The following is a 27,639-nucleotide window of genomic DNA, read 5'->3' as shown; positions in this document are numbered from 1 at the left end:
TATGGGCCTACTTGCGACTGCTTTGCCTGATGGGCCTTCTGGGCCTACTGCGGGCCTGAATCCTGGCCCATACTAGGGATTTAAGTCGTATTCTGGCCGTGGGGGCCCAGTGGGGGGCATTTTTTTGTTTTTTTGTTTTCTTTACTTATTGTTGCTATTTTTATTTTTTTCCAGTTTTTTTGTTTTCTTTTGTGCATTATTTATTTTCTTTTGTTTTTTGCTTTATTTTTAATTCTTTTTGCTTTTAGTTTTAGGAAAATTATAAACTTTCCACTTTTTTGTTTTTTTGTTTTCTTTCTTGCTTTATTTATTTTATTTTGTTTCTACTTACAACAAAATACTTATTGTTGCTATTTTTAATTATTACGAGGGCCGAACCATAAGACATTAAAGCATTTCAAATGAACTCTGAAAAAGTTGAAAGTTGGCATGGTATCATAAATTGACCCACACATAGCATGTGCATGTACAAAATGGACAATGGTATCATACTCGTCAGTTACAAAGTTGGCATGGTATCATCATAATAGTTGCGGGAGAAAGTCTTCACTTTTTCTTCGCTTGTGTCATTTGCTTATTGCGCCGTAACCATGGATAATCTTCATCGTTTATCAGGATGCTGGGGTCAGCCTTGACTTTAAAGGGAGGAATTTCATGAAACTTTTCATAATCTTCAGACATGTCTGTCTTGTCCTCCACTCCCACGATGTCCCTTTTTCCTGAAAGAACTATGTGGCGCTTTGGCTCATCGTATGATGTATTCGCTTCCTTATCTTTTCTCTTTCTCGGTCTGGTAGACATGTCCTTCACATAGATAACCTGTGCCACATCATTGGCTAGGACGAACGGTTCGTCAGTGTACCCAAGATTTTTCAGATCCACTGTTGTCATTCCGTACTGTGGGTCTACCTGTACCCCGCCTCCTGACACATTGACCCATTTGCACTTAAACAAAGGGACCTTAAAATCATGTCCGTAGTCAAGTTCCCATATGTCCACTATGTAACCATAATATGTGTCATTTCCCCTCTCGGTTGTTGCATCAAAGCGGACACCGCTGTTTTGGTTGGTGCTCTTTTGATCTTGGTCAATCGTGTAAAATGTATTCCCATTTATCTCGTATCCTTTCCAAATCAATACAGTCAAAGATGGTCCCCTGGATAACAAGTACAGCTCATCACAAACAGTGTTGTCACCTCTGATACGTGCTTCCAACCAACTGCTGAAAGTCCTGATGTGTTCACATGTAATCCAGTCGTCGCACTGCTCCGGGTGTTTGGAGCGCAGACTGTTCTTGTGTTCATCGACATACGGGGTCACCAAGGTAGAGTTCTGTAGAACTGTGTAGTGTGCTTGAGACCAAGAATATCCGTCCCTGCATATTATTGAGTCCCTTCCAAGCGTGCCTTTTCCAGTCAGTCTCCCCTCATACCGCGATTTAGGGAGACCTATCTTCTTAAGGCCAGGAATGAAGTCAACACAAAACCCGATGACATCCTCTGTTTGATGGCCCATGGAGATGCTTCCTTCTGGCCTAGCGCGGTTACGGACATATTTCTTTAGGACTCCCATGAACCTCTCAAAGGGGTACATATTGTGTAGAAATACGGGGCCCAGAATGACAATCTCGTCAACTAGATGAACTAGGACGTGCGTCATGATATTGAAGAAGGATGGTGGGAACACCAGCTCGAAACTGACAAGACATTGCACCACATCACTCCTTAGCCTTGGTATGATTTCTGGATCGATCACCTTCTGAGATATTGCATTGAGGAATGCACATAGCTTCACAATGGCTAATTGGACGTTTTCCGGTAGAAGCCCCCTCAATGCAACCGGAAGCAGTTGCGTCATAATCACGTGACAGTCATGAGACTTTAGGTTCTGAAACTTTTTCTCTGCCATATTTATTATTCCTTTTATATTCGACGAGAAGCCAGTCGGGACCTTCATACTAAGCAGGCATTCAAAGAAGATTTCCTTCTCTTCTTTGGTAAGAGCATAGCTGGCAGGACCTTCATACTGCTTTGGAGGCATGCCGTCTTTTTCGTGCAAACGTTGCAGGTCCTCCCGTGCCTCAGTTGTATCTTTTGTCTTCCCATACACGCCCAAGAAGCCTAGCAGGTTCACGCAAAGGTTCTTCGTCACGTGCATCACATTGATCGAAGAGCGGACCTCTAGGTCTTTCCAGTAGGGTAGGTCCCAAAATATAGATTTCTTCTTCCACATGGGTGCGTGTCCCCCAGCGTCACTCGGAACAGCTAGTCCGCCGGGACCCTTTCCAAAGATTACGTGTAAATCATTGACCATAGCAAGTACGTGATCACCGGTACGCATGGCGGGCTTCTTCCGGTGATCTGCCTCGCCTTTGAAATGCTTGCCTTTCTTTCGACATTGATGGTTGGTCGGAAGAAATCGACGATGGCCCAGGTACACATTCTTCCTGCAGCTTGCCAGGTATATACTATCGGTGTCAAGTAAACAGTGCGTGCATGCATGGTATCCCTTGTTTGTCTGTCCTGAAAGGTTACTGAGAGCGGGCCAATCGTTGATGGTCACGAACAGCAACGCCTTTAGGTTAAATTCCTCCTGTTTGTGCTCATCCCACGTACGTACACCGTTTCCATTCCACAGCTCTAAAAGTTCTTCAACTAATGGCCTTAGGTACACATCAATGTCATTGCCGGGTTGCTTAGGGCCTTGGATGAGAACTGGCATCATAATGAACTTCCGCTTCATGCACATCCAAGGAGGAAGGTTATACTTACATAGAGTGACGGGCCAGGTGCTGTGATTGCTGCTCTGCTCCCCGAAAGGATTAATGCCATCCGCACTTAAAGCAAACCATACGTTCCTTGGCTCACTTGCAAACTCATCCCAGTACTTTCTCTCGATTTTTCTCCACTGCGACCCGTCAGCGGGTGCTCTCAACTTCCCGTCTTTCTTACGGTCCTCACTGTGCCATCGCATCAACTTGGCATGCTCTCCATTTCTGAACAGACGTTTCAACCGTGGTATTATAGGAGCATACCACATTACCTTCGCAGGAACCCTCTTCCTGGGGGGCTCGCCGTCAACATCACCAGGGTCATCTCGTCTGATCTTATACCGTAATGCACCGCATACCGGGCATGCGTTCAGATCCTTGTACGCACCGCGGTAGAGGATGCAGTCATTAGGGCATGCATGTATCTTCTGCACCTCCAATCCTAGAGGGCATACGACCTTCTTTGCTGCGTACGTACTGTCGGGCAATTCGTTATCCTTTGGAAGCTTCTTCTTCAATATTTTAAGTAGCTTCTCAAATCCTTTGTCAGGCACAGCATTCTCTGCCTTGCACTGCAGCAATTCCAGTACGGTACCCAGCTTTGTGTTGCCATCTTCGCAATTGGGGTACAACCCTTTTTTGTGGTCCTCTAGCATGCGACCGAACTTCAGCTTCTCCTTTTGACTTTCACATTGCGTCCTTGCATCGACAATGACCCGGCGGAGATCATCATCATCGGGCACATCGTCTGGTTCCTCTTGATCCTCAGCAACATCGCCCGTTGCAGCATCATCGTGCACATCGTCTGGTTCCTCTTGATCTTTAGGAGCATCACCGTATTCAGGGGGCACATAGTTGTCATCGTACTCTTCTTCTTCGCCATCTTCCATCATAACCCCTATTTCTCCGTGCGTCGTCCAAACATTATAGTGTGGCATGAAACCCTTGTAAAGCAGGTGGGTGTGGAGGACTTTCCGGTCAGAGTAAGACTTCGTATTCCCACATACAGGGCATGGACAACACATAAAACCATTCTGCTTGTTTGCCTCAGCCACTTCGAGAAAATCATGCATGCCCTTAATGTACTCGGAGGTGTGTCTTGAACCGTACATCCATTGCCGGTTCATCTGCGTGCATTATATAATTAAGTGACTAAATTAATAGAAGTTCATCATCACATTAAAACCAAAGTACATACATAGTTCTCATCTAACAACATAAAGCTCCACAGAGCATCTAAATTAATTAAACCATACACCGAAACTATGTAAAACATTTCAATGCGAAAACAAATGCGATCATAATCGCAACCAATGTAACAACTGATCCAACGGCATAATGATACCAAGCCTCAGTATGAATGGCATATTTTCTAATCTTTCTAATCTTCAAGCGCATTGCATCCATCTTGATCTTGTGATCATCGACGACATCCGCAACATGCAACTCCAATATCATCTTCTCCTCCTCAATTTTTCTAATTTTTTCCTTCAAAAAATTGTTTTCTTCTTCAACTAAATTTAACCTCTCGACAATAGGGTCGGTTGGAATTTCCGGTTCAACAACCTCCTAGATAAATAAAATCTATGTCACGTTGGTCGGCATAATTGTCATAAACAATAAATGAACCAATAGTTATGAAAAGATAATATATACCACATCTGAATCATAGACAGGACAAGGGCCGACGGGGGCGGATACCAAAACCATCGCACTATATAAGATGCAATACTAAAAGTAAGAAAATTATACAAGTATCTATATAAACATACAAGTAAGAGTTTTTTTTCCTTTCAGAAAGAAGATAAGAACAAGAGGCTCACCACGGTGGTGCCGGCGACGCGGGCGATCGACGGCGGTGAAGACGGGGACGGGACGTGACGGACCGCTAAACCTAGACAAATATTGAAAAAAATGGAGCTTGGAGGTGGAGCTTGGAGAGGAGAAAGCTTAAGTAGTGTGGCTCGGGCATTCCATCGAACACCTCGTGTGCATAGGAGATGAGCTAGAGCAACACAAAGCTCTCTCCTCGCCGGCCACGAAAAATAGAGCAGTAAGAGTGCTCTGCTCGCGGGGTATATATAGGCAATTAATTGGTCCCGGTTCGTGGCATGAACCGGGACTAAAGGGAAGCCTTTGGTCCCGGTTCATCCCCCCAACCGGGACCAATGGTGGTGGGCCAGGAGCAAGGCACATTGGTCCCGGTTTGTCCCGCCAACCGGGACCAAAAGGTCCAGACGAACCGGGACCAATGGCCCACGTGGCCCGGCCGGCCCCCGGGGCTCAAGAACCGGGTCCAATGCCCCCATTGGTCCCGGTTCTGGATTGAACCGGGACTAATGGGCTGGACCGGCCTGGACCATTGCCCCCTTTTCTACTAGTCTCGCTGAATCCAGTTACAGCCGGTAACCCAGGATGTGCCCACCATGATCCAAAGACATAATTGTAATTGCATGATAGCTTCAATCTTTAGCACCTCTTGCAACCTTATGCAAACAGCAAACGAACATATGTGAACAAAAATAATTAGTACTCTAACTCTTTTTACTCTACTTACGCAATCAAATGCATTTCACATCACACGCTCCCAATTACTAATTAGCACTACATGATATAATTTTTTTGACACAAGACAATATATAGATTGGTACTAGATTAAATTCGTCCCGGAATCACAGCTTTCACCGACATACAGTAAATGATTAAATATATAGTTTTGTAAACAGTATATAACTTGTTTCATTGGCTAAGGCATCCTTGACTTTTGTCTTGCGCATCCATATCTCTTATTTAATCTTCCTGGATGACCTTCTTCTCCTCCTCTACGTCTGTGGCCTTCTTCTCCGTGTTGTCATTGGTCTTCTTGTTATCGTCCTCGGATGCTGCCTTTTCGACCTTTTCTTTCTCGGCTTCAGCCTTCCTCTTTGCATTGGCTTTGGTCTTTGCCTTCTTTCTATGCTTATTGGTCTTGACCTTCTTATTGTTTATGTCCTTGGTTTCCTCTTTCTTCATCTTGAGCTCACCAATCAAGCGGTCCAGGCAAGCCTGTGCATCACGGTCTGTGCGTCTCGACACCATCAGACACTCGGCGACATCTGCTGGGGCAATCTCCACCTCGTCCAACAGCTCCTTGATGGTGTCGAATAGCGGGTGTGCTTCCATTTGGAGGTAGTTCATGGCCAGCGTCTTGAACGCCTCAAACTTTAGGTACGACATCTCCATGTGCATGTCCATCCGTCCCCTGCGGATCAATGCAGGGTCAAGCTCGCCGACATAGTTTGTGGTGAACACGATGATCCTCTCACCGCTATGCGCCGACCAAAGGCCATCAATGAAATTGAGTAGGCCAGACAAAGTCAGACTATTAGGATCGGCATAATCATGGGCATCGTCTGCTTGTGGTCCTCGCCGTCGACCTTTTCTGGCACGATTACCGGTGAGGTCGAGGGAGCAGTCGATGTCCTCGATGACGATAATCGACTTGCCGGTGATCTCGATGAAGAGCTTACGAAGGTCACTATTGGTGCTTAGGGTGGTGAGCTCGATGTCGTAGATGTCGTAGTTGAGGTAGTTGGCCATGGCGGCAATCATGGTGGACTTGCCGGTGCCGGGAGGGCCGTATAGAAGGTAGCCCCGCTTCCACGCCTTGCCAATTCGGCGGTAGTAGTCCTTGCTGTTGCGGAAGTCATCGAGGTCGTCCATGATCATCTGCTTCTTGGCGGGGTCCATGGCTAGGGTTTGGAAGGTGGTTGGGTGGTTGAAGTCGATGTAGCTCCACACCTCCCTGGGCGACGAGCTGCATGCAACATGCATGGTTAATTAGTTCGAACAAATTAATTACAACTACGTGGTAGTCAAAATAAAATAAAATTGGAGTGCGTCATTGCCCACCCTCGTCGGAGCCGGGTAAAACTTGTTGTAGTAGACTCGTTGTGCTGAGGCCCCATAGGATCATCGCGATAGAACAACAACTGTCACCGATGAAGAGTAGCGTGGATCGAAAGGATCCAACCTAAACACACACGAACATAGACGAGCAACTACCAAATCCGAGTAGATACACCAAAGACAAATCCACCGAAGACACATCTCCACACGTCCACGTGATAATTAGCTGGACTTGGCGGACATGAACATTGTAAACACACGCACACACGTGTGAAGCATGGACTCGCCAAATAGGGCGAGTTTACCTCTTTTATTTCTTATATACATATTTTTTGGGTTCCACTTTGAATTTATTTTCCTTTTCAATTTTAATGTTTATTTCCTTTTAGTTCTTTTGTTCATGTGGGTAAATTATACACCAGAGTAACTTTTCCATCCACCGAGAACATTGCGACACCCTGCGTAATGCTTTGAGAGAGAGAGAGGTCTAAGAGCATCTCCAACCGCACCCCAACAAGCCCCCCAAGGTCTTTTTTATCGCTGGCGTCTATACATCGTCCCACACGCCCCGCCCCCCCAGAAGCACAATTTACGCCGGTTATGGCCAAATTTGGCGTCGGCGGACCCAGGCCGAACCCTTTGCGCCGGGGACGCCCCACTACTAGGAAAATGCTTATAGGTAGACATTTAGCAGTAGCGTTGGTTATATACCCCAAGCTACAGCTACTTAGCAGTAGCGCCGGCCAAAACCAGTGCTGCAAGCGCACGTTAGCAGTAGCGCGTGTTTTCCAGGCCAGTGCTGATGTTAGTGGACCAAGCACTCGGCCCCCTGTTGCAGCTTTAGCTATAGCGCTGGGCCTCCTCCCCCACGCTGCTGCTAAGCCCACCTCTGATTACTCCCTCCGGCCCCTGCGCGTGCCCCTCTCTCTCACTCACTCTCGCACTCACACGCTCACACTCATGCGCCCCTCAATCCCCCGCTCCGCCCCCCCCCCCCCCGTGTCCTATGCCAGCCGCCCTCCCCCACCTCCCCCACGCCGGTCATCCTCCCCCTCCCCCCCCCCCCCCCGCACCGGCCCTCTTCCACCGAGAGGTACTCCTCCCTCCTTCCTCCTCCTCCTTCCTCCTTCCTCCTCCTCCTCCCTCCCTCCCTAGTTATAATTATTAGAGAGTAGTTATTTTGAATCCTATATAGTTGAAAAAATGTAGGTTCTTAGAATAATGTAGGTTATGATCGAACCCTAGCTAGGACATATTAGGTAGTATGAACCCTAGTTAGTTTGTATGAACCCTAGGTTTTTAAATTAGCTAGGTTTTTAAATTAGGACATAAATTTATCTAGGTTTTAAAATTAGGACAGAAATTTATCTAGGTTTTTAATTAGGTGTAGTTAATAGAATTTAGGTGTTTTAGGTGTGTTTAACATAATTCTAGGTGTTTTAGTTGTTTTAGGTGTAGTTGACAAATTCTAGGTATTTATTTAGTTAAAGCAATTGTTGTTATTTTTTAGTTAAAGCAATATTTCCTGTTATATGCAAATTTGCAGTGGACATGTCATATTTTGAACATGTCATATTTTTCTGAGTGGCCTATGTTTTGCCATATTTCTACGTTATGGCAAATTTCAGGCACTCGATATGTCCTGTTTTTAGCAAAGGTCATGCCGAATTTTGCTAAGTGTTTATTAATTTGTTTTCATAATTAAGCATTTGTTCTCGACGTCGACGATGCCTGGCCCGCATCCTCGTCGTCGACTCGGCGGAGGAGGCTTTCTTGATTATCGGGGCCATGTCCGAGACTGGGCTCCACCTGGCTGGTACTGGGAGGTGCTACCTTCCGGGACGCGTAGCTTGGTGAGGAGGCAGCCCGTCGTCGACCCGGACCTTATTTGGTGGCGGTCGCGTGGGCCAGTGACGGTGGGGAGGCCTTCGTCCACCGCAGAGGTGGTATCTGATACGTCTCCAACGTATCTATAATTTAATAAGCATTCATGCTATATTATTATCTGTTTCAAATGTTTACGGGCTTCATTATACACTTTTATGTTACTTTGGGACTAACCTAATAACCGGAGGCCCAGCCCATATTGTTGTTTTATTGCCTGTTTCAGTATTTCGAACAAAAGGAATATCAAACGGAGTCCAAACGGAATGAAACCTTCGGGAGCGTGATTTTTGGAATGAACATGATCCGGGAGACTTGGAGTACAAGCCAGGGAAGCTTCGAGGAAGCCAGGAGATAGGAGGGCGCGCCCACCCCCTGGGCGCGCCCCCCTGTCTCGTGGGCTCCTCGTGGCTCCCCCGACCGACTTCTTTCGCCTATATATTCCCATATACCCTAAAAACATCGAATACGAAGATAGATCGGGAGTTCCTACGCTGCAAGCCTCTGTAGCCACCAAAAACCTCTCAGGAGCCCGTTCCGGCACCCTGCCGGAGGGGGAACCCATCACCGGTGGCCATCTTCATCATCCCGGCGCTCTCCATGACGAGGAGGGAGTAGTTCACCCTCGGGGCTGAGGGTATGTACCAGTAGCTATGTATTTGATCTCTCTCTCTCTCGTGTTCTCTCTATGGCACGATCTTGATGTATCGCGAGCTTTGCTATTATAGTTGGATCTTATGATGTTTCTCCCCCTCTACTCTCTTGTGATGAATTAAGTTTTCCCTTTGAAGTTATCTTGTCGGATTGAGTCTTTAAGGATTTGAGAACACTTGATGTATGTCTTGCCATGCTTATCTGTGGTGACAATGGGATATCACGTGATCGACATACGGGGTCACCAAGGTAGAGTCCAGTAAAACTGTGTAGTGTGCTTGAGACCAAGAATATCCGTCCCTGCATATTATTGAGTCTCTTCCAAGCGTGCCTTTTCCAGTCAGTCTCCCCTCATACCGCGATTTAGGGAGACCTATCTTCTTAAGGCTAGGAATGAAGTCAAGACAAAACCCGATGACATCCTCTGTTTGATGGCCCATGGAGATGCTTCCTTCTGGCCTAGCGCGGTTACGGACATATTTCTTTAGGACTCCCATGAACCTCTCAAAGGGGTACATATTGTGTAGAAATACGGGGCCCAGAATGACAATCTCGTCAACTAGATGAACTAGGACGTGCGTCATGATATTGAAGAAGGATGGTGGGAACACCAGCTCGAAACTGACAAGACATTGCACCACATCACTCCTTAGCCTTGGTATGATTTCTGGATCGATCACCTTCTGAGATATTGCATTGAGGAATGCACATAGCTTCACAATGGCTAATCGGACGTTTTCCGGTAGAAGCCCCCTCAATGCAACCGGAAGCAGTTGCGTCATAATCACGTGGCAGTCATGTGACTTTAGGTTCTGAAACTTTTTCTCTGCCATATTTATTATTTCTTTTATATTCGACGCGAAGCCAGTCGGGACCTTCATACTAAGCAGGCATTCAAAGAAGATTTCCTTCTCTTCTTTGGTAAGAGCATAGCTGGCAGGACCTTCATACTGCTTTGGAGGCATGCCATCTTTTTCGTGCAAACGTTGCAGGTCCTCCCGTGCCTCAGCTGTATCTTTTGTCTTCCTATACACGCCCAAGAAGCCTAGCAGGTTCACGCAAAGGTTCTTCGTCACGTGCATCACGTCGATCGAAGAGCGGACCTCTAGGTCTTTCCAGTAGGGTAGGTCCCAAAATATAGATTTCTTCTTCCACATGGGTGCGTGTCCCCCAGCATCACTCGGAACAGCTAGTCCGCCGGGACCCTTTCCAAAGATTACGTGTAAATCATTGACCATAGCAAGTACATGATCACCGGTATGCATGGCGGGCTTCTTCCGGTGATCTGCCTCGCCTTTGAAATACTCGCCTTTCTTTCGACATTGATGGTTGGTCGGAAGAAATCGACGATGGCCCAGGTACACATTCTTCCTGCAGCTTGCCAGGTATATACTATCGGTGTCAAGAAAATAGTGCGTGCATGCGTGGTATCCCTTGTTTGTCTGTCCTTAAAGGTTACTGAGAGCGGGCCAATCGTTGATGGTCACGAACAGCAACGCCTTTAGGTTAAATTCCTCCTGTTTGTGCTCATCCCACGTACGTACACCGTTTCCACTCCACAGCTCTAAAAGTTCTTCAACTAGTGGCCTTAGGTACACATCAATGTCATTGCCGGGTTGCTTAGGGCCTTGGATGAGAACTGGCATCATAATGAACTTCCACTTCATGCATATCCAAGGAGGAAGGTTATACATACATAGAGTGACGGGCCAGGTGCTGTGATTGCTGCTTTGCTCCCCGAAAGGATTAATGCCATCCGCGCTTAAAGCAAACCATACGTTCCTTGGCTCACTTGCAAACTCATCCCAGTACTTTCTCTCGATTTTTCTCCACTGCGACCCGTCAGCGGGTGCTCTCAACTTCTCGTCTTTCTTACGGTCCTCACTGTGCCATCGCATCAACTTGGCATGCTCTCCATTTCTGAACAGACGTTTCAACCGTGGTATTATAGGAGCATACCACATTACCTTCGCAGGAACCCTCTTCCTGGGGGCCTCGCCATCAACATCACCAGGGTCATCTCGTCTGATCTTATACCGTAATGCACCGCATACCGGGCATGCGTTCAGATCCTTGTACGCACCGCGGTAGAGGATGCAGTCATTAGGGCATGCATGTATCTTCTGCACCTCCAATCCTAGAGGGCATACGACCTTCTTTGCTGCGTACGTACTGTCGGGCAATTCGTTATCCTTTGGAAGCTTCTTCTTCAATATTTTAAGTAGCTTCTCAAATCCTTTGTCAGGCACAGCATTCTCTGCCTTCCACTGCAGCAATTCCAGTACGGTACCCAGCTTTGTGTTGCCATGTTCGCAATTGGGGTACAACCCTTTTTTGTGGTCCTCTAGCATGCGATCGAACTTCAGCTTCTCCTTTTGACTTTCGCATTGCGTCCTTGCATCGACAATGACCCGGCGGAGATCATCATCATCGGGCACATCGTCTGGTTCCTCTTGATCTTCAGGAGCATCACCGTATTCAGGGGGCACATAGTTGTCATCGTACTCTTCTTCTTCGCCATCTTCCATCATAACCCCTATTTCTCCATGCCTCGTCCAAACATTATAGTGTGGCATGAAACCCTTGTAAAGCAGGTGGGTGTGGAGGATTTTCCGGTCAGAGTAAGACTTCGTATTCCCACATACAGGGCATGGACAACACATAAAACCATTCTGCTTGTTTGCCTCAGCCACTTCGAGAAAATCATGCACGCCCTTAATGTACTCGGAGGTGTGTCTTGAACCGTACATCCATTGCCAGTTCATCTGCGTGCATTATATAATTATGTGACCAAATTAATAGAAGTTCATCATCACATTAAAACCAAAGTACATACATAGTTCTCATCTAACAACATAAAGCTCTGCAGAGCATCTAAATTAATTAAACCATACACCGAAACTATGTAAAACATTTCAATGCGAAAACAAATGCGATCATAATCGCAACCAATGTAACAACTGATCCAACGGCATAATGATACCAAGCCTCGGTATGAATGGCATATTTTCTAATCTTTCTAATCTTCAAGCGCATTGCATCCATCTTGATCTTGTGATCATCGACGACATCCGCAACATGCAACTCCAATACCATCTTCTCCTCCTCAATTTTTCTAATTTTTTCCTTCAACAAATTGTTTTCTTCTTCAACTAAATTTAACCTCTCGACAATAGGGTCGGTTGGAATTTCCGGTTCAACAACCTCCTAGATAAATAAAATCTATGTCACGTTGGTCGGCATAATTGTCATAAACAATAAATGAACCAATAGTTATGAAAAGATAATATATACCACATCTGAATCATAGACAGGACGAGCGCCGACGGGGGCGGATACCAAAACCATCGCACTATATAAGATGCAATACTAAAAGTAAGAAAATTATACAAGTATCTATATAAACATACAAGTAAGAGTTTTTTTTCTTTTCAGAAAGAAGATAAGAACAAGAGGCTCACCACGGTGGTGCCGGCGACGCGGGCGATCGACGGCGGTGAAGACGGGGACGGGACGTGACGGACCGCTAAACCTAGACAAATATTGAGAAAAATGGAGCTTGGAGGTGGAGCTTGGAGAGGAGAAAGCTTAAATAGTGTGGCTCGGGCATTCCATCGAACACCTCGTGTGCATAGGAGGTGAGCTAGAGCAACACAAAGCTCTCTCCTCGCCGGCCACGAAAAATAGAGCAGTGAGAGTGCTCTGCTCGCGGAGTATATATAGGCAATTAATTGGTCCCGGTTCGTGGCATGATCCGGGACTAAAAGGAAGCCTTTGGTCCCGGTTCATCCCCCCAACCGGGACCAATGATGGTGGGCCAGGAGCAAGGCACATTGGTCCCGGTTTGTCCCGCCAACCGGGACCAAAAGGTCCAGACGAACCGGGACCAATGGCCCACGTGGCCCGGCCGGCCCCCGGGGCTCAAGAACCGGGTCCAATGCCCCCATTGGTCCCGGTTCTGGATTGAACCGGGACTAATGGGCTGGACCGGCCTGGACCATTGCCCCCTTTTCTACTAGTCTCGCTGAATCCAGTTACAGCAGCTAACCCAGGATGTGCCCACCATGATCCAGAGACATAATTGTAATTGCATGATAGCTTCAATCTTTAGCACCTCTTGCAACCTTATGCAAACAGCAAACGGACATATGTGAACAAAAATAATTAGTACTCTAACTCTTTTTACTCTACTTACGCAATCAAATGCATTTCACATCACACGCTCCCAATTACTAATTAGCACTACATGATATAATTTTTTTGACACAAGACAATATATAGATTGGTACTAGATTAAATTCGTCCCGGAATCACAGCTTTCACCGACATACAGTAAATGATTAAATATATAGTTTGGTAAACAGTATATAACTTGTTTCATTGGCTAAGGCATCCTTGACTTTTGTCTTGCGCATCCATATCTCTTATTTAATCTTCCTGGATGACCTTCTTCTCCTCCTCTACGTCTGTGGCCTTCTTCTCCGTGTTGTCATTGGTCTTCTTGTTATCGTCCTCGGATGCTGCCTTTTCGACCTTTTCTTTCTCGGCTTCAGCCTTCCTCTTTGCATTGGCTTTGGTCTTTGCCTTCTTTCTATGCTTATTGGTCTTGACCTTCTTATTGTTTATGTCCTTGGTTTCCTCTTTCTTCATCTTGAGCTCACCAATCAAGCGGTCCAGGCAAGCCTGTGCATCACGGTCTGTGCGTCTCGACACCATCAGACACTCGGCGACATCTGCTGGGGCAATCTCCACCTCGTCCAACAGCTCCTTGATGGTGTCGAATAGCGGGTGTGCTTCCATTTGGAGGTAGTTCATGGCCAGCGTCTTGAACGCCTCAAACTTTAGGTACGACATCTCCATGTGCATGTCCATCCGTCCCCTGCGGATCAATGCAGGGTCAAGCTCGCCGACATAGTTTGTGGTGAACACGATGATCCTCTCACCGCTATGCGCCGACCAAAGGCCATCAATGAAATTGAGTAGGCCAGACAAAGTCAGCCTATTAGGATCGGCATAATCATGGGCATCGTCTGCTTGTGGTCCTCGCCGTCGACCTTTTCTGGCACGATTACCGGTGAGGTCGAGGGAGCAGTCGATGTCCTCGATGACGATAATCGACTTGCCGGTGATCTCGATGAAGAGCTTACGGAGGTCACTATTGGTGCTTAGGGTGGTGAGCTCGATGTCGTAGATGTCGTAGTTGAGGTAGTTGGCCATGGCGGCAATCATGGTGGACTTGCCGGTGCCGGGAGGGCCGTATAGAAGGTAGCCCCGCTTCCACGCCTTGCCAATTCGGCGGTAGTAGTCCTTGCTGTTGCGGAAGTCATCGAGGTCGTCCATGATCATCTGCTTCTTGGCGGGGTCCATGGCTAGGGTTTGGAAGGTGGTTGGGTGGTTGAAGTCGATGTAGCTCCACACCTCCCTGGGCGACGAGCTGCATGCAACATGCATGGTTAATTAGTTCAAACAAATTAATTACAACTACGTGGTAGTCAAAATAAAATAAAATTGGAGTGCGTCATTGCCCACCCTCGTCGAAGCCGGGTAAAACTTGTTGTAATAGACTCGTCGTGCTGAGGCCCCATAGGATCATCGCGATAGAACAACAACTGTCACCGATGAAGAGTAGCGTAGATCGAAAGGATCCAACCTAAACACACACGAACGTAGACGAGCAACTACCAAATCCGAGCAGATACACCAAAGACAAATCCACCGAAGACATATCTCCACACGTCCACGTGATAATTAGCTGGACTTGGCGGACATGAACATTGTAAACACACGCACACACGTGTGAAGCATGGACTCGCCAAATAGGGCGAGTTTACCTCTTTCATTTCTTATATACATATTTTTTGGTTTCCACTTTGAATTTATTTTCCTTTTCAATTTTAATGTTTATTTCCTTTTAGTTCTTTTGTTCATGTGGGTAAATTATACACCAGAGTAACTTTTCCATCCACCGAGAACATTGCGACACCCTGCGTAATGCTTTGAGAGAGAGAGAGAGGTCTAAGAGCATCTCCAACCGCACCCCCAACAAGCCCCCCAAGGTCTTTTTTATCGCTGGTGTCTATACATCGTCCCAGACGCCCCCCCCCAGAAGCACAATTTTCACCGGTTATGGCCAAATTTGGCGTCGGCGGACCCAGGCCGAACCCGGCTCGCCGGGGACGCCCCACTACTAGGAAAATGCTTATAGGTAGACATTTAGCAGTAGCGTTGGTTATATACCCCAAGCTACAGCTACTTAGCAGTAGCACCGACCAAAACCAGCGCTGCAAGCGCACGTTAGCAGTAGCGCGTGTTTTCCAGGCCAGCGCTGATGTTAGTGGACCAAGCACTCGGCCCCCTGTTGCAGCTTTAGCTATAGCGCTGGGCCTCCTCCCCCACGCTGCTGCTAAGCCCACCTCTGATTCCTCCCTCCGGCCCCTGCGCGTGCCCCACTCTCTCACTCACTCTCGCACTCACACGCTCACACTCATGCGCCCCTCAATCCCCCGCTCCCCCCCCCCCCCGTGTCCTATGCCAGCCGCCCTCCCCCACCTCCCCCACGCCGGTCATCCTCCCCCCTCCCCCCCCGCACCGGCCCTCTTCCACCGAGAGGTACTCCTCCCTCCTTCCTCCTCCTCCTCCCTCCTTCCTCCTCCTCCTCCCTCCCTCCCTAGTTACAATTATTAGAGAGTAGTTATTTTGAATCCTATATAGTTGAAAAAATGTAGGTTCTTAGAATAATGTAGGTTATGATCGAACCCTAGCTAGGACATATTAGGTAGTATGAACCCTAGTTAATTTGTATGAACCCTAGGTTTTTAAATTAGCTAGGTTTTTAAATTAGGACATAAATTTATCTAGGTTTTAAAATTAGGACAGAAATTTATCTAGGTTTTTAATTAGGTGTAGTTAATAGAATTTAGGTGTTTTAGGTGTGTTTAACATAATTCTAGGTGTTTTAGTTGTTTTAGGTGTAGTTGACAAATTCTAGGTATTTATTTAGTTAAAGCAATTGTTGTTATTTTTTAGTTAAAGCAATATTTCCTGTTATATGCAAATTTGCAGTGGACATGTCATATTTTGAACATGTCATATTTTTCTGAGTGGCCTATGTTTTGCCATATTTCTACGTTATGGCAAATTTCAGGCACTCGATATGTCCTGTTTTTAGCAAAGGTCATGCCGAATTTTGCTAAGTGTTTATTAATTTTGTTTTCATAATTAAGCATTTGTTCTCGACGTCGACGATGCCTGGCCCGCATCCTCGTCGTCGACTCGGCGGAGGAGGCTTGCTTGATTATAGGGGCCATGTCCGGGACTGGGCTCCACCTGGATGGTACTGGGAGGTGCTACCTTCCGGTACGCGCAGCTTGGTGAGGAGGCAGCCCGTCGTCGACCCGGACCTTATTTGGTGGCGGTCGCGTGGGCCAGTGACGGTGGGGAGGCCTTCGTCCACCGCAGAGGTGGTATCTGATACGTCTCCAACGTATCTATAATTTATGAAGCATTCATGCTATATTATTATCTGTTTCAAATGTTTACGGGCTTTATTATACACTTTTATATTACTTTGGGACTAACCTAATAACCGAAGGCCCAGCCCATATTGTTGTTTTATTGCCTGTTTCAGTATTTCGAACAAAAGGAATATCAAACGGAGTCCAAACGGAATGAAACCTTCGGGAGCGTGATTTTTGGAATGAACATGATCCGGGAGACTTGGAGTACAAGCCAGGGAAGCTTCGAGGAAGCCAGGAGATAGGAGGGCGCGCCCACCCCCTGGGCGCGCCCCCCTGTCTCGTGGGCTCCTCGTGGCTCCCCCGCTGATTTCTTTCGCCTATATATTCCCATATACCCTAAAAACATCGAATACGAAGATAGATCGGGAGTTCCTACGCCGCAAGCCTCTGTAGCAACCAAAAACCTCTCAGGAGCCCGTTCCGGCACCCTGCCGGAGGGGGAACCCATCACCGGTGGCCATCTTCATCATCCCGGCGCTCTCCATGACGAGGAGGGAGTAGTTCACCCTCGGGGCTGAGGGTATGTACCAGTAGCTATGTATTTGATCTCTCTCTCTCTCGTGTTCTCTCTATGGCACGATCTTGATGTATCGCGAGCTTTGCTATTATAGTTGGATCTTATGATGTTTCTCCCCCTCTACTCTCTTGTGATGAATTAAGTTTTCCCTTTGAAGTTATCTTGTCGGATTGAGTCTTTAAGGATTTGAGAACACTTGATGTATGTCTTGCCATGCTTATCTGTGGTGACAATGGGATATCACGTGATCCACTTGATATATGTTTTGGTGATCAACTTGCGGGTTCCTCCCATGAACCTATGCATAGGGGTTGGCACATGTTTTTGTGGTAGAAACTTTGGGGGCACTCTTTGAAGTACTTTGTGTTGGTTGGATAGATGAATCTGAGATTGTGTGATGCATATCGTATAATCATGCCCACGGATACTTGAGGTGACAATGGAGTATCTAGGTGATATTAGGGTTTTGGTTGATTTGTGTCTTAAGGTGTTATTCTAGTATGAATTCTATGATAGATTGAACGAAAAGAATAGCTTTGTGTTATTTTACTACGGAATCTTGAATAGATAGAACAGAAAGGATAACTTCGAGGTGGTTTCGTACCCTACCATAATCTCTTCGTTTGTTGTACGCTATTAGTGGCTTTGGAGTGACTCTTTGTTGCATGTTGAGGGATTGTTATATGATCTATCTATGTTATTATTGTAGAGAGAACTTGCACTAGTGAAAGTATGAACCATATGCCTTGTTTCCTATCATTGCAATACCGTTTACACTCACTTTTATCATTAGTTACCTTACTGTTTTTATAATTTCAGATTACAAATACCTATATCTACTATCCATATTGCACTTGTATCACCATCTCTTCGCTGAACTAGTGCACCTATACAACTTACCATTATATTGGGTGTGTTGGGGACACAAGAGACTCTTTGTTATTTGGTTGCAGGGTTGTTTGAGAGAAACTATCTTCATCCTACGCCTCCTACGGATTGATAAACCTTAGGTCATCCACTTGAGAGAAATTTGCTACTGTCCTACAAACCTCTACACTTGGAGGCCCAACAACATCTACAAGAAGAAGGTTGTGTAGTAGACATCAGTATCTCACCGTGTCAGCGAGGAGGATGAGCACGTCCATCGCTACATGGTTGCGTTGGAGGGCAGGTCCGACAGTACCTGGATGGTTCTTCAGGGATCGCACTGGAGCTATGATCCTGTGATGGTTCTTCAGGGATCTCACTGGAGCTATAATCCTGTGATGGTTTCTTCTCTTTGGGTGTCCACTGCCGCGCCGATACCCGTCGTTCGCTAGGGTTCTAGCTGTATTAGTGGTGTTATATGTATGATACAATTCGAGATGTATTAGTGATAATATTCAATGATGTACGGACGCAAGAGATGATTTAGTTTTCTTATTGAATGCATGCTAATTTGAATAATAATTCATTTTATGATTTAGTTTTGCTTATTGAATGCACGTCTGTTTCAACTATATGAACATAGGAAATGTCTGACGACGATAGCGAAAGGGAATTCATTATGTGCGAATACTGCGAAGACGAGCGCGACCAGTGCGACATGCCTCACCTAGTTGGTGGCAGGCGCTTCAGCATCAAGCTGGATGAGAACTTTGAAGTCCATACAGTAAGTCACAATGGCAAGTCTTTTTTCGTAATTAAGCATGACTTCTGCTTCTTTTGCTTCAACTTATAATTTAATTTCTTTTACTATCCTACTAATGTATCCCCTGCCATGTAAGAATATATGTCTTGGCTAAGATTGGTTTCAGTACTATGTAAACTATGGAGGTAAAAAGAGTTAACTTGAGGACCGAGCATGGTTATAGTTTTCTCGCAAAATTATACAATACAGACACCTACACCCATTTTGAATGCAAACAATGGAGAGCATCATGCAAGGCTTATGCATTTGAGCCTGATATGCTTATCACCTTTGATATTCGTCCGGAAGATGATATTGAAGATAATATCGACATGTGGGTCGATGTGCAGACGCCTCCAGTTCTACCTTTATGTAAGTTTCTCAACCATATTTATGTCTTGGATACTGTTTATTAAAAAATAGTTGACAACTAATTTCTATTGACAGCTTATTTCCATTCAAGCAAACATGTCCGGCGCTTAGTAGACATGACCTACTACTGTCCCGGGGCTGAACTAAACTGCGAGGAGACAAGTAATTATGTTTCATGGCTTGATAATCTTCATACTGTCAAGACAAATTATTTTTCTGGACTTAAAAATGTTAGTACTCAAAACGTGCGACCAATAGTGTTCATACTAAACTACCGTCGCATCTATTTAGGAAAGATAGTAAGATTTTTATTATTTGTCCTCAGTGCATCTTTTGCATACATTATTTTTTAAGCTAAACTTCATTGCTAAGTATGTTACTATGATGTTCTTCAACAGGGACTCCCGGTGATAGTTGTGCCTCAGTGAATCGAAGCTAAAGGTCGCATGTCCATGGTTAGCATACGACCAAGACTTCCTACATTGCCCATGAGTGCATTCAGGATTTCTAGAAGCGAGCAAGTCTTAATAGTCAAAGACTGGAACAAAATTGTGAAGGATCACAGAGAAGTACTAAGGGGCAGTAATCAAGAAGCGTAGCCCATAATTAGGAGGCAGGTTCATCTACATGCTTCAATATGATGAATCAGGAGCGCTCCACATGTTCTCTGCTATTTTACCTAAGAGAGAGCAGTAGGAGTGATTAGCTAGCTAGAATGAATTTCAAGATGATGATGATGTGCTACACTATGTTGCTATGATGATTAGACAATGTTGGTGGTAATGAATAGCTATGATGATTATTAGGTAGTAGTGTCGGTGGTAATTTTCCCTTACTTACAACTCCTATGCTGAATTAGAGGCTATGTTGACGCTACTACTAATTATTGTTGGTGAAGCAAATGCATCTGAATTTTCATCCATGAATACTGCATTTGAATATTATTTTTTTAATTTCTAATTAATTAGTTGTAGCGTGGGGTGGAGAAAGCGGCGCTACTAGTACATACGATAGTAGTAGCGTGTGTGTAGAAAGAAGTGTTACTAGTACTTAGCATATCTGTAGCGTGGGGTAGAAAACGTACTACTGCTAATATTTAGTTGTAGCACCGTAGCAGTAGCGCCGGCACCCACGCTACTGGTATGAAAAAAAAACCACGCTACTGGTAAGGTTTTTCCTAGTAGTACCCTGCGGTGCCGAGGGAAGCAGTTATGGCGCGAAAGCCAAGCGGGCCTGCCGAGTCAGCGACCAACCGCGTCTCGTCTTCTCTTCCTCATTGCCTCATTTTCCCACGGGGCATCCATGCCGGTCAGCCTGCCATTGATGCCATGGGCGGCGCAGTGAAGGCGCGGCGACACGCGCCCGCTCTCGCCACGTGTACGCACGACGGCCGCCCTCTCACCGCCCATGCAGGGCTATAAAAGCCGCCCTCCCTCGCCGAGGAGCGCACACTCCATCGCCATAGAAACCTCTCCCTCTCGACCTCTCACCGTCGAAGCGCGCCTCTTCTCTTCTCCTCTCGACCTCTCACTGCCGACGCGCGCTTCTCCTCCCCGCCGATGACGAGCATCACCGAGCGCTACCCAGGCAATGGCGCGTCAGCCAACGGCTTCGGCCGTCGTATGCCGCATGAAGACGAGGCCCGTCTGCTGTACAAGGCCGACTACCCGGTGCTGCCGGACATGCAGGTGCCGGGCTACTGGAGGCTTAGCGTTGACAGCGTCCCGGTGCCGCTGCCGCACACCGGAGCTGACCGGCGAGGCGAGTTCACGCGCATCCGGTCTTCTATGCCGGAGCAGGCGCAGAACCAGCCGAGGTACATCCCCGACAGCACGCTGTGGGCGGCGTACTTTGCTCGGAGCCACAGGGAGCAGCTCGCCTCCAACAACGGCGTCGAGCAGCCCAACGACCGCCTCAACACCGATAGGCGGCGCCTATGGTGGGGTGTCTCTGGCCGCACCCTCGACGCCGTCCTCGAGTAAATCGAGGTCGGCAACACGCCGTGCCTGGAGTACCCGGTGCCCCACTCCTTCTCTCGTCGCCGCGGCAGCTCCTGGACACCACAGCGAATGGAGAAGGCGACCTCCTCGTCGTCGGGCTCTCTCTCCTCCAGATCACCGGCCGTGTTACGCCCCGTCAAGCCGGAGCTCGAGGAGACGTTGCTCAAGCGCCGCACCCGTGGTGGCGCCCTCATCAACAACGAGGGTTGCGTGGACCCTCTCCTCCCTCTTCCCACCTTGTCGGGCCAAAGATCGAGCCAGCGCTGCTCCCCATGAAGAAGGAGCACGAGGCCATGGCCGTTGACGACGAGACCGCCCTAAAATGGGCGCGGGAGGACTACGTCCACGAGGAGATGGCGTGTCAGCGCCACGCCCTCGAGGAGATCGCAGCTCGGCGCCACCGACGCGAGGAGGGCAGCGGCATCATTCTCGACGACATCGACGACGACGCGCCCGGGCAGTCCAACCCCCCCCCCCCCCCCACGCATCGGCAACGCTGGCCAGGGGTGCAGCAGGGACGGCGGCGGCGGCGGCAGCGGCGAAGACGACGATGGCAGTGACTACACCACCAAGATGTCCAGGATGCTCGGCATTAGAAGGCGGGCGGCGGCCACGGCGGCTAGTATCTAATAGTCGTAGTATTTTTAATGTTTATTCGTTTTGAGTTTATGTTTTCGATTTTTGTACAAATATCAATGAAATCGCCTAGTCTGGCCGAGTATGTGTTCCGTTTGGCCGAATTTCGACTGAGTTTATTTTTCAAAAAACGGCGTTTGGGGCGGGCTTGGGGAGGCAGTTGTGAAACCGACCTTCCCCACGCCGATTTTTTTGCCGGCGCGCCCCCAAGCGACCCTTTTTCAAGCCCCTGTGGGGCCAAATGAGTGGAGATGCTCTTAAGGCGATCGTCCAAATGACGCCAAAGCCAACGCCGGTGGGGTAGGGGTGGGATGTCTGACGCCGGTGGGTCACAATTATCATAATACCAAAAGAGTAATTATGTAAAGAGAAGGGCTGTGCAATTAACTTTTTTATTAGAAAGCAAATTCATTTTTTTCTAACTTACTGATGGGCTCAAGCAAATAACTCAACATTTATTAAACTAGATGACACCCCGCGCGTTGCTGCAGGAATACATGCTAAAACTAAAAATACCAATAACCATAATTGAACGTTTCTTCAAATGGATGTTCAAATAACAAAACATTCTTGAGGGAACTTTTGTTTGGGGAGACCCTGAAGCATGAAGAACAAATATTGATATGCCCAAAATCATGGTTAGTAGTAAAGCACTGGTATGACAATACAAAAAGTAAACTGCCATAGGTATCACAATCTGGTACACTATGTATTAAATACATGGATAAAACATTCATTAGCCAGAAAAAAATATGGTATCAATAAATGGACATCTATACATAGATCAAACATGTCTCCACACAAATCAGAAACTATGATTAATTTTAACACCTTCTTAGTAGCAAAAAGAAGGGTTCAAATGTTATAGAAATACAATAGTCAACATGTATGGTAAAAGCACAATTTGTTTTTTGTATGGGAACACACATTAAAATCTGGAAGGAATATGATTCTCGTCGGACCTCTTAATCACCATGTCTCTTAAGTACATATAGAAGCATGGTTTATCTTACCAAGAAAGGTGCTGGATGCAAACAAACGTCAGCAAGAAGTGTGTGTCTTTCTTAATCAGTCAGCAAAAATCGTCTTAGAATAACAATATTTTATTATTGATTCCTATTTCCCCCTGCATTATCAGACAAAAGGAAAGAACAAATACATGGTAAGACATATTTGATAGTAGCAAATGCGAACATACCAACGAATGACAAATCATTGTTTCTTGATCCTTTACGTAGAATTATATCTTGAATCATCGATTCAGTTTGTACCAGACGAAAGGAAATCTACACAGCAGCACACAGCCCATAAGAATATATATCATATTCTTGTAATAGGCTAATAGCATGGAAATTGAAAGGAAAATATAACAAAACTATACATGTAAACCATCAAATAATTGTATTAGTTTGGTATAGGGAGAAGGACCCAGTATAAATATGTACGGAGAAAAAATAACAATACCATCGATCATATTAGCAAGCAACAGTAGGGGCAATCAATGGTCAATTGCGTGTGGATTTGGTGGCGATGGATTGAAATAGAGGAAAACTCAGTGTCACACGTGCTCGGTCAGTAGCATAACATAGAGGCAGGACTTTTGAGGCCAAATCAAGATACATGTACGTGTCTTGATGGACATGGTATTCAAACAATGTAGCATTTCTAATCCCCACCTAATTACACTAGTAGAAAAACACCCAATAGTCCCGGTTCGTAAGGGCCTTTAGTCCCGGTTCATGAACCGGGACTAATGGGCCGTTACTAATACCTCCACCCATTAGTCCCGGTTCAAACCATAACCGGGACCAATGTGCCTCCACGTGGCCCTGTGCGTCGAGCCCAGTCAGGTGGCCTTTGGTCCCGGTTGGTGGCTCCAACCGGGACCAAAAGGCATCCACGCGTCAGCATTCCATTGGCTGGGGGTTTTGTTTTTTTTGAAAGGAGGGGAGGTTGGGGGTTTTGGGGGGTTAATTTAGGTGTTTCATATATTGTGTTAGCTAGCTAATTAATAGAGAGAAGTGTCCTCTCTTATGTCTGTGCTTGGTCGACGCTACGTACTATATATACATAAGTGATCGAGAGAACCATTCAGTACAGAAGTTCGTCATGCATACCGAGAGAAGTGATCGATCGACCTCTCCTTCTCTGAGAGATTGGTCGAACAACAAGTTTTCGTATCATGTATCCGACGCTACTGGCTACATACATGTACAATATGTATAAGATCTCTTAATTACAAACCCCTAGCATTTGAAATCAATTTCCACATGGTATTCTCCGGCTTTATTGATGACGTGGTCAAGAAAGAATCCCGCCAATTCCTCTTGAATTGCTTTCATGCGATCTGGTTCTAGGAGTTCATTCCGCATCTGCCACGTCTAATTTGAAGAAGGGGGGTTAATTAATACATATATATGAATGAAACTCAACAGAAATGATGGTGTAATAAAATGAAATTGTGAATATTATTGCTTACACACTTCATATTGTCTTTGTGAGTAGCCCCGCTTGTTTTTCAAAGTCGCGGTGTGGATGAACTCGCACACGTAGTATCCACAGAAATCATTCCCTTCCTCCTGCCATAAGCACTTTACGAGGAATAGAGGTCAATCAAACTGATAATGAAGCACTATAAATGGCATTGATGAAAGTATAGCTATAGAATCAACGGGAGATGCGCACAACTAGCTAGCCAGTAGTACTTACTTTCGGCCATTTATATGTCAGCTCCTTCGGCAGTCCCGGAGCTTCTGCGGTGAACTGTTTCCAAACCCTGCAAGACAAAAAAAATTATTATTATTACTTGAGATATCAGGAAATGAACAAAAAGTTGCCGATATGGTGCGATAATGATCGATTGAACTTACTTACTGAGCATTTTAGTGATGTCCGCATAGGATTTGGGATCTTTCTGTCTCGAGTCTAAGACGGTTACTAGTCCACGCTCAAGCTTAATCTCTAGAAGAATATAGTGGTACCTGTGCACCCATGCATAACTCATCAATTACATTACTATAAGCTCGCTTGAGTAATAAGGGAAACTGAATATGCACACGACAGTAACACTCACGAGCCGTTGTAAGGAAAGAGTATGGTATCTTTGTTTTGATTTTTGATCAATGATTGTAGCAAGTTGTCCTCGGCCTCTTTGACGTTCTTTTCAACCAGAAATACATCTATGATATTTGTGTTAATGAACCCAATATCATAAATTTCTTGTTTTTTGCGCTCGACGATCTTCAATCTGCATAATATATATATTGAGGATAATTAATTATAAATACATGCAATGAAAGAGCCGAGCTATATATAGAGACTTAATGACAGAAATAGTACTTACAGGCAGTAGCAAAAGACCATTAATTTATCGAGGGCCTTTTGATTGAAGAACTCGAAGAACTCCTCAAATGGAACAGTCAACGGATCATTTGCAATGAGATCATGCTCCTCTTTAATATGCAAATACAAAGCATTCTTACCCTCAGACTCTCTGCAGGTTTCCATGTACCAATTATGGAATCTTCGCATCATTGTTGTCAGAGATTTTTCATTTTTGACGAGAGGCTTCCCGTACTCGTATCTGTGTCCGTCCACCTCCAAGAAATCAGGAAGTGCATCGTCAGGCAGGTAATCGTCAAGATTGCCATAACCGGCCACCGTCCCCGGAGCATTAGACACATTGAGCGGGGGGCATGATTGTTGTGCTTGTTCGTCGAGTTGGGCAATTTTTTCCCCTTTGATCGTTCTTTTGACCTTTTAGCACTGACAGTAGTTCCCGACCGCTGGGCTTGGAGATATGTTTGTTCAGTAATGCGCTCATAGTTGGTTCTCGGCGGAGACTTTGGTGGTTTCCTCAGGGCGTCGAGAGTGCGCTTTGCTTTCACCGGATCTACACTACTAGGAAAAGGGCTATAGATGGAATTGACACTAATGGCGTACCAGACATGTGGTGCGCCATTAGTATATACTAATGGCGCACCACCTTCTGATGCGACATTAGTGTTGAAACTACTAATGGCGCACCCTGCCCACGGTGCTCCATTAGTATCAATTTTTTTTAACTAGTGCGCCTGTCCAAACATACTAATGGCGCATCCACAGGCAGTGCGCCATTAATAGTTGTAACTAGTAATGACGCACCTTCCAGAGAGTGTGCCACTAATGTTGTTTTTTTCATTATTTTTTCATTCCTTTTTTTGCAAAACTACTAATGGCGCACTCGCACGCGGTGCGCCATTACTAGTTTAAACTAGTAATGGCGCATCGTGGTGCAGTGCGCCATTAGTATGTTTTTTTTGCAAAACTACTAATGGCGCATCACCAGGGGGTGCGCCATTAGTAACCTGGATTACTAATGGCGCATTTGTGGTTGGTGCGCCATTAGTAAGTGGGCAGCAACAAGATATTTTGGACAGCCTCTCCTCCCACACTCACTTTCTCCCCACTTCATTCTCTCCACCGCCTCCTCCTTGTCTCGGGTGCCTCCTCTTTTTCACCTCATTTCCACCATAGATTCATTCAAATTAAGTGGTTAAGTTACCTTGTTTTGCTAGGTAAATAAGGGGGGAAGCTATATTTATGTTGTTCTCCCTACAACAATGTGCACATGCACTTTTTATGGCCTAGCTAGATCTATGTATGTTCGTGGTGTTGCATATGTTTGTGGTTTTGCATATGTGTTTGTGTTTGGAGGTGTACCGATATTTGAAATGCGATAGTTGCCAATATTTTGCCGGAATGTTGATTCATTTCCGTTTCGGCAAGAATTTTGGCATTAAGCATTCTTTTTGGTCCTATTTTTAGGGAAAGTCATGCCAAATTTTTTCTTGGTTCTAAAATATCGTTTTGCTCTACCCCACAGGCGACCATAGTCCGCACGATGACCGAAGGCATCGTGAATAGGTTTTTGAGGTCCGCGAAGGCCGAGATGCTTCAAAAGAACGAGACGGAGATAAGATGTCCGTGTCGAAGATGCAAGCTGAATAGCCTTATTGCGGACCCGGATTCCGGGCAGGTGCGGGACCACCTGCTCTTGCGTGGTTTCATGGATGGCTATCGGTGGCAAGGTGATGAAGATGACTACGAAGTCGTCCATGGGGGCCGGGCAAGAAATGAGGAAGGGCAGCAAGACAACCACCGCGGCTCGAGGGGGGGGGGGCGAGAAGACGAAGAATCCCCAGGAGATGATCACGACGGTGATGCTGTACACAGTCATCATGTAGAAGATGCAGGACATGATGATGATGCCGGCGGAGCAAATGACGCTGGACCATCGATGGGCTGGGTGCAGGACCCTCATATTCAAGAGCTGCTTCTCAAGCAGACGGATAACGCAAGAGCTGCCGCCCGAGAGAAAGCCAAGATGGATCAATTTGAGTTAGACGCGGTTACTCCATTGTATGAAGGATGCAGGCCCGAGGATACCCGCCTGAAAGTAACGCTCATGGCTCAGGAGATGAAGGTAAAACACAAAATGACCGACGCATGCTTCGACGAGAACATGTCATTCTGGCACGAACGTCTTCCCAAGGGGAACAAGTGCCCGACCAGTTTGGAGGAGGCGAAGAAAATCGTGTGTCCTCTGGATTTACCGCACGTGAAATACCATGTGTGCATGAACAATTGCATCATTTATCGGGACGAGCACGCGGAGTCTACCATATGTCCGGTGTGCGGTGTCACTCGATACAAGAAGAGGAAGAAAGCTCCTCGAAAAGTGGTGTGGTACT

At 46.2% G+C, this 27,639-nt stretch overlaps 2 protein-coding genes across 2 annotated transcripts; both read right to left on the bottom strand.

The window, feature by feature from the left end:
- Positions 1-5,560: 5,560 nt before the first annotated feature.
- LOC123115019 (AAA-ATPase At3g28510-like) lies at positions 5,561-6,583 on the bottom strand. Its single transcript, XM_044536328.1, has one exon. It carries the CDS (start codon positions 6,581-6,583, stop codon positions 5,561-5,563), a length of 1,023 nt encoding a protein of 340 aa, XP_044392263.1.
- A 7,041-nt stretch (positions 6,584-13,624) lies between these two features.
- LOC123115018 (AAA-ATPase At3g28510-like) lies at positions 13,625-14,647 on the bottom strand. Its single transcript, XM_044536327.1, has one exon. The coding sequence runs from the start codon at positions 14,645-14,647 to the stop codon at positions 13,625-13,627; it is 1,023 nt and encodes a 340-aa protein (XP_044392262.1).
- Positions 14,648-27,639: the final 12,992 nt, after the last annotated feature.

The sequence above is a fragment of the Triticum aestivum genome, chromosome 5B (assembly GCF_018294505.1).
Source record: "Triticum aestivum cultivar Chinese Spring chromosome 5B, IWGSC CS RefSeq v2.1, whole genome shotgun sequence".
Classification (NCBI taxonomy): Eukaryota; Viridiplantae; Streptophyta; class Magnoliopsida; order Poales; family Poaceae; genus Triticum; species Triticum aestivum.
Note: the sequence above shows the minus strand (reverse complement) of the source record. Positions and strands in the feature narration are given on the sequence as shown.

What these genes read in the sequence shown, in the direction of transcription:
- LOC123115018 (XM_044536327.1), bottom strand. Translation starts at nt 14,647, where the DNA reads ATGCATGTTGCATGCAGCTCGTCGCCCAGGGAGGTGTGGAGCTACATC.
- LOC123115019 (XM_044536328.1), bottom strand. Translation starts at nt 6,583, where the DNA reads ATGCATGTTGCATGCAGCTCGTCGCCCAGGGAGGTGTGGAGCTACATC.